The sequence below is a fragment of the Vicugna pacos genome, chromosome 2 (genome assembly GCF_048564905.1).
Source record: "Vicugna pacos chromosome 2, VicPac4, whole genome shotgun sequence".
Classification (NCBI taxonomy): Eukaryota; Metazoa; Chordata; class Mammalia; order Artiodactyla; family Camelidae; genus Vicugna; species Vicugna pacos.
In genome coordinates this window covers 4,826,474-4,834,298 of record NC_132988.1, presented here as the reverse complement: position 1 = coordinate 4,834,298, position 7,825 = coordinate 4,826,474, and the positions used below count along the sequence as shown (strand labels likewise).

The 7,825-nt window shown below is 35.3% G+C and overlaps 1 protein-coding gene across 1 annotated transcript in view; it reads right to left on the bottom strand.

The window, feature by feature from the left end:
- The window catches only part of RXFP1 (relaxin family peptide receptor 1), a 93,220-nt gene continuing 85,395 nt past the window's right edge, over positions 1 to 7,825 (bottom strand). The window contains exon 18 of the mRNA XM_072974902.1: positions 1 to 354. Within this exon, the coding sequence (XP_072831003.1) occupies positions 53 to 354 (302 nt within the window). The 3' untranslated portion in view covers positions 1 to 52. The remainder of the gene's footprint in view (positions 355 to 7,825) is intronic.

The window sequence follows — 7,825 nt, the reverse complement described above, 5'->3', positions numbered from 1 at the left end:
TCCATCATGAAGCATCCCACAGTGTTCTCGTAGAAATGGGTTTCAGAGTCAGTTATGAATAGGAATTGAGTCTAGTTGATTGAGAGATTAGTGACAATTCACAGGGGTCTGTGAAGAGAGCTGGCTTCATTAACTCAGAGGGCACCTCCTGCAGGGGCCACATCTCTACCCAGATGAACGATGGAGTATATGTTTTCTGACTTCCTTTGCTGTCAAGAGATCTTCTTTGTCTATAGTTGTACCAAAACTGATGGATCATTTCTTTGAATGGTCTTGTGGTCAGGGTATAGAGAATTGGGTTCAAAGCACTGTTGATAGGCAGAATAAAAATCACCACCCAAGAGGTTATGGTACCTGGAGGAGAAAAATGAAACACCTTAAATGTTTATGGATGTTTACAAGGTATAGAAACACCTTTTCCCTGTTTCTCCCTCAGCTGTCTTTTGAGTCTTAATTTTCCCCCTTGATGTCACATAATTAAATACCAAGTCTATATGTGTTTCCAGAATATATTTTTCCAGGGTGCCAGTGTTTTGAGGGAGGTGCTGACACTGCAAAAACACAGGTTTTTGCTAAGTAGCTTTTCTTGAATACACCAACAAAAGTATTCCATTAGATAGAGATATTTTCTGCCAAGTGATTACATATTAGTCTGATATGATTCCAGTTTAGGAAAAACAATGTTTAGCATTTAAATCATACTTTTTCAAATGTTTTAATTACTAGATGGTACATGTAGTATTTCTCAAAAATATGTAGGTATATCTCTAATAGATTTTTTTTCTACTGTTTGTTTGGTTTCTACTGTTTGTTTGGTTTTTAAACAAGTATGCATTTTTAGGCTTTTGACCAGATATTTGTTTCAGTAAAAACATCTTTGGCTAACCTTATCTTAAAATCACTGTAGTATATATGCAACTACCAAATGCTCAGATTTTTATTGTAATTCAGTGTATGCTATCTTCCCTCTTTATAACTTACAAAATGTAAGGCACTACCACCAACAACCATGGGATAAAGCAAAACTAAAATTGTATGTTTATAAATTTTTAAAATGTGATTATATATCGCATTATACATACAGTAAAGAGGATTTTACACTTTTTTTATCGTGGTAAAATATAAATAACATAAAATTTTCCATTTTAACCCTTTTTAAGTGTATAGTTCAATGGCATTTCATTACATTGTTGTACACCACCATCCCTCTCCTGAACTTTTTCATTTTCCCAAACTGAAAAGTGAAACTCTGTACCTTTAGACAGTAACTTCCCACACCCTCTTCCCCTCAACCCCTGACAGCACCATTCACAAACTTTTTGTCTCTGTGAATTTGACTACACTAGTTACCTCATATAAATGGACTCATACAACATTTGTTTGTGACTGGCTTATTTCAGTAGCATTGTGTCTTCAAATTCTATCCATGTTGTAGCGTGTGTCAGAATTTCCTCCCTTTAAAGGCTGAATTATAATTCCTTGTGTATATGTAACACATTTGGTGTAACTTTGTCCATTGATGGACACTTGGGTTGTTTCCATATTTTGGCTGTTAGGAACATGCATACATGAATATGTTTAATTCCCTGCTTTCAGTTCTTTTAGGTATATACTAAGAAGTAGAATGGCTGGGCCATATTGTAATTCTACATTTAATTTTTTGAGGACCCACCATACTGTTTTCTTCAGCAGTTGTGCTATTTTACATTCCCACCAGCATGAGTTCCAGTTTCTCCACATCCTCATCAATAGTTGTTTTTTTCTGTGTTTTTGATAACAGCCATCCTAGTGAGTGTGATACACACTATTTTTAAATATCAGGAGTGCTTTTATCATCTCTCACTCTGGGGTAATGTTCTCTAAATTGCTCTGTATTCTAGGAAGAAAATTTTCCTATGTTCTGAAGAAAGTGAAGTAACTATTTGATAATCACTTTGACCTGTTTTCTTTTCTGGTTGTCCCAAGCACGGGGTTATCAGAATTTCAACACTGAGCATAACTTATGTGAGTCGCTGTTCCTTTGCTCCCAGAGTGATTGTGTTTTTGGCATCTATGGAAAGACTTGGACAAGGCAGCAGCCACTGGCATGTGCCGGGGGATTCTGGCCCCACCACACCCCCACCCCGTGCTCTGGCTCTGGCCCCTCTGGCTCCAGTCCCCCATCCCCAAAGTAGCAGCTGCCAGTGTACCCCGGGAGAAGTCCCCTGGCTCACATGGGACTCTGACTCTAGCCCCTTCATCTCTAGCCCCCAACCCTACACCAAGGCAATGGCCTGGGCATGTTCCAGAAAAAGCTCTGCCCTATGTTTGTTTCAGACCCAGCACTCCCACCAGGGCCACTGGGCACACATAAACCACATAGGGTGCTCCCGCACGAGGACACATGGCAAAGCCAGAAGTAACTGTTACAACTGATTTCACAAGGTCAGGCAAGATGAGGAGACAGAGGAATATATTCCAAATTAAAGACCAAGATAAAGCCCCCCGCCCCCAACTCTAAAAAAAATGGAGATAAGTGATTTTCCTGACAAACAGTTCAAAGCAATGGTCATAAAAATGCTCACACAACTCGGGAAAAGAATAGAGGAACACATAACTTTAACAAAGAATTAGAAAAGATAAAAAAGAACCACTCAGAGCTGAAGATTACAAAAGCTGAAATGAAAAGTACACAAGAGGGAATCACAGTAGATTAGATGATACAGAAGAATGCTTAGCAACCCGGAGGACAGAATAGTGTAAATCACCCAATCAGAACAGCAGGAAGAAAAAATAATTAAAAAAAATGAGGCTAGTTTAAAGGGCCTCTGAAACAATAACAAGTATACTAATATTTGTATTATAGGGATCCCAGAACGAGAAAAGTGAGGGAAAGGGGCAAAAAAAAGAAACACATTTGATTAAATAATGACTGAAAATTCCCCTAACCTGATAAAACATATATCCTGACCCAGGAAGCACAGAAAGTCCCAAACAAAATGACCCCAAAAAGATCCACACAAGACATATTATAATTAAAGTGGCAAGAGTTAAAGAGAAAATTCTGAAGGCAACAAGAAAAAAACCCAAGAGTCACATAAAAGGGAACCCTTATAAGGAAGGCTACTAGCTCATTTTTCAGTGGAAATTTGCAGGTCAGAAAGAAGGTGCATTATATAGTTAAAGTGATGAAAGAAAAAACTTGCAGCCAAGGATACTCTGTCTGGTAAGGTTATCATTCAGAATTGAAGGAGCACTAAAGAGTTTCCCAACAAGTAAAAACTAAAAAAGTTCATCACCACTAAACCATCCTTGTAAGAATGGTTTTTAAGTGGAAAAGCAAAGGCCATAATAAATAATAAACTAGATGAAGGAAAAAAGTCTCACTGATAAAGGCAAATATATATTAAAGGCAGTGGATCAGCTACTTAAAAGAGCTAGTATGAAGTTTGAAAGATGAAAGTTGTGAAATCAACTATAAGTACAATAAATAGTTAAGGGATGCACATAAAGATGTAAAATATGACATCAAAACAAAACTCGGGAGGGGGATAAAACATAGAGCTTTTAGAATGTGCTCTAAGTTAAACCGTCAGGTTACAAGTCTCTCAGCCTCTCTCTCTTTCTCTCTTTAATGGTAACTACAAACCATAAATCAATAACAGATACACAAAAAACAAAGAGAAAGAGACCCAAACATAACACTAAATGAAATCATTAAACCACAAGAGAGGATGCTAAAAGAAGAAAAGAACAAGCAAGAGTTACAAAACGACCAGAAAACAAGCAACAACGTGGCAATAAGTACATACTTATCAACAATCACTTTAAATACAAGTGGACTATATGCACCACAAAAAAGACATAGAGTGGCTAAATGGATTAAAAGCAAGCGCCATCTAAGTGCTGCCTGCAAAAGACTCACTTCAGAGCAAAAACACATATGGACTGAAAATGAAGGGATGGAAAAACATATTCTATGCAAATGGAAATGAAAACTGGATTAGCAATACTTAAATCAGACAAAATAGACTTTACAGTCTATAACAAAAACCAGAAAAGGGCATTATATAATGATAAAGGGGGTAAACCCAAGAAGAGGCTATAACATTTGTAAACATATATGCACTTACCATAGGAGCACCTAAATATGTAAAGTAGCTTTTACTAGACATAAAGGGAGAAACTGACAGTAATACAATGATAGCAAGGACTTTAATACCTTTAATTAATACTTTAATTCACATCAATTGCTAGATCATCCAGATAGAAAATCAACAAGAAAACTGGCTTTAAGTGATACGTAATACCAGATAGACTTGATAAATGTCTACAGAACATTTCGTTAAAAAACAACAGATTATGCAGTCTTCTTAAGTGCACATACAACATTCTCCAGGAGATACCACATGCTAGGCCACAAAACAAGTCTCCAAAAATTTAGGAAGATTGAAATCATAATATCAAGCATCTTTCTAACCACAATACTATGAAAGTAGAAATCAATTACAGGAAGAAAACTGGAAAACACAAACATGTGGAGACTAAACAACATGCTACTAAAAAACCAATGGGTCAACAAAGAAATCAAAGAGGAAATAAAAAATACCTTAAAATGAGTGAAAATAGAAACACAATACTCCAGAATCTATGGGGGACAGCAAAAGCAGTTCTAAAAGGGAAGTTTATACTGATTCAAAGCTATTTCAAGAAACAAACAAAAAAATCTCAAATAGACAACCTAACCTTACACCTTAAGGAACTAGAGAAAGAACAAACAAAACACAAAGTTACTAGAAGGAAGGAAATAATAAAGAGCAGAGCAAAAATAAATGAAATAGAGACTAAAAAAAAAAAATAGAAAATGTCAATGACACTAAAAGCTGTTTTTTTTTGAGAAGATGAAAGATGGATAAATTTTTAGCCAGACTCATTAAGAAAAAAAGAGACAGAACTCAAATAAATAAAATTAGAAATGGAAAAAGTCAAAGTTACAACTGATATCATAGAAATACAAACAATCATAAGAGAATACTACTAACAATTATATTCCAAATTGGACAATCTACAAGAAATGTATAAATTCCTAGAAACAAACAATCTTACAAGAGTGCATCAGGAATATATAAGGAAAAAGGTATTCCATGCAAATGGAGATCAAAAGAAAGCTGGAGCCACAATACGTATAGCAAATAAAATACACTAAAATATTGTTATAACAGACGAGGACACTACATAATGATCAAAGGATCAACCCAAGAAGATATAACAATTGTAACTATATATGCATCCAGCAGAGGAGCACCTAACTGAATAAGGCAAATATTAACAGACGTGGAAGGAGAAATTGACAGTAACACAATTATATTAGGGAACTTTAAAACCCCACTTACATCAATGGACACATCATCCAGATGAAAAATCAATAAGGAAATACTGGCCTTAAATGATACATTAGACCAGATGGACTTAATTGATACATAGAGAGCATTCTATCTGGAAGCAGCAGAATACACATTCCTTTCAAGAGCACACAGAACATTTTCCAGGACAGATCACAAAACAAGCCTAGACAAATTTAAGAATATTGAAATTATATCAAGCATCTTTTCTGACTACAATGCTAAGAGACTAGAAATCAACTGCAAGAAAAAAAATGCTGAAACCGCAAACACAGGAGGCCAAACAATATGCTATAAAAACCCAGTGGATCACTTAAAAAGTCAAAGAGGAAATAAAAAATACTTTGAGACAAATGAAAATGAGAACATAATGATCCAAAACCTATGGGAAGCAGCAAAAACAGTCCTAAGAGAGAAGTTCATAAAAATACAAGCTTACCTCAGGAAACAAGCAAAATCTCAAATAAACAACCTAACCTTACATGTAAAGCAACTAGAGAAAGAGGAATAAATAAAACCCCAAGTTAGTAGAATGAAATAAATCCTAAGGATTAGAGCAGAAATAAATGAAACAGAGACTAAAAAAAATAGAAAAGATCAATGAAACTAAAAGCTGTTTCTTTGAAAAGATAAACAAAACTGATAAATCTTTAACCAGACTCATCAAGAAAAAAAGGGAGAGGGCCCAAATTAATAAAATCAGAAATGAAAAGGGAAATGATATAACCGACACTACAAAAACAGAAAGGATCTTAAGAGAATATTATGAACAACTATATGCCAACTTAGAAGAAATGGACTAAATCTTAGAGAGGTACAATCTTCCAAGACTGAGCCAGGAAGAAATAGAAAATATGAACAGGCCAATTCTCAGTAATGAGATTGAACCAGTAATTTAAAAACTCCAAAGAAACAAAAGTACAGGACAAGCTGGTTTTATAGGTGAATTCTACCAAACATTTAGGGAACAGTTAACACCTATCCTTCTGAAACTATTCCACAAAACTGCAGAGGAAAGAACACTTCTGAAGTCATTCTATGAGGCTAGTGTCACCCTGATACCAAAACCAGACAAAGATATCATAACAAAAGGAAAATTACAGGCCAGTATCACTGATGAATATAGATGCAAAAATCCTCAACAAAATATTAGCAAAATGAATCCAACAACACATTACAAAGATCGTACACCATGATCAAGTTGGATTCATCCCACAGTCACAAGGATGATTCAGTATCTGCAAATCAATCAGTCTTGTACACCACATTAACGAATAGAAGAGTGAAAACCATATGATCATCTCAATAGATGCATAGAAAGTATTTGACAAAGTTCAACTTCCGTTTATGATAAAAACTCTCCAGAATGTGGGCATAGAGGGAACATACTGAAACATAATAAAAGCCATATATGACAAACCCATGACTAACAGTATTCTCAATGGTGAAGAGCTGAAAGCACTTCCTCTAAGACCAGGAACAAGACAAGGATGCCCACTCTTGCCACTTTTAGTCTACATAGTTTTGGAAGTGCTAGCCACAGCAATCAGAGAAGAAAAAGAAAGAAAAGGAATCCAACTGGAAAGGGAGAAATAAAACTGTCACTGTTTACAGATGACATGATACTATACATAGAAAATCCCACAGATTCCACCAGAAAACTACTAGATCTCATTAATGAATTCAGTAAAGTTGCAGGATACAAAATTAACGTATAGTAACCTGTTACATTTTTACACACCAATAATGAGCTATCAGAAAGTGAAATTAAGAAAATAATCCCCCTTACAATCAAATCAAGAAAAATAAAATACCTAGGAATAAATTTTATCAAGGAGGTGAAAGAAATGTACTCTGAAAACTATAAGGCATTGATGAAAGAAAATGAAGACATCAAATAAGTGGAAAGATACACTGTGTTCTTGGATTGGAAGAATTAATATTGTTAAAATGTCCATACTGCCCAAAGCAATCTACAGAGTCAATGCAATCCCTGTCAAAATATCCATGGCATTTTTCAGGGAGCTAGAACAAATAATTCTAAACTTTGTATAGAACCACAGAAAAACCTGGAATAGCTAAAGCAATCTGGAGAAGGAAGAACAATGCTGGAAGTATCACACTCTCTGACTTCACACTATACTACAAAGCTATGGTAATCAGAACAGTATGGTACTGGCACGAAAGCAGATAGAGCGATCAGTGGAACCCACGCACTTATGTTCAATTAGTCTATAACAAAGGAGGCAAGACTACATATGGAAAAGAGAGTCTCTTCAATAAATGATGTTGGGAAAGCTGGACAGTTACATGTAAAAGAATGAAATGAAAACAGTTTCTCATGCCATACACAAAAATGAACTCAAAATGGGTTTAAGACTTAAATATAAGACCTGAAATCATAAAAGGCCTGGAAGAAAATAAGATGTATGCTTTTTGCCGTC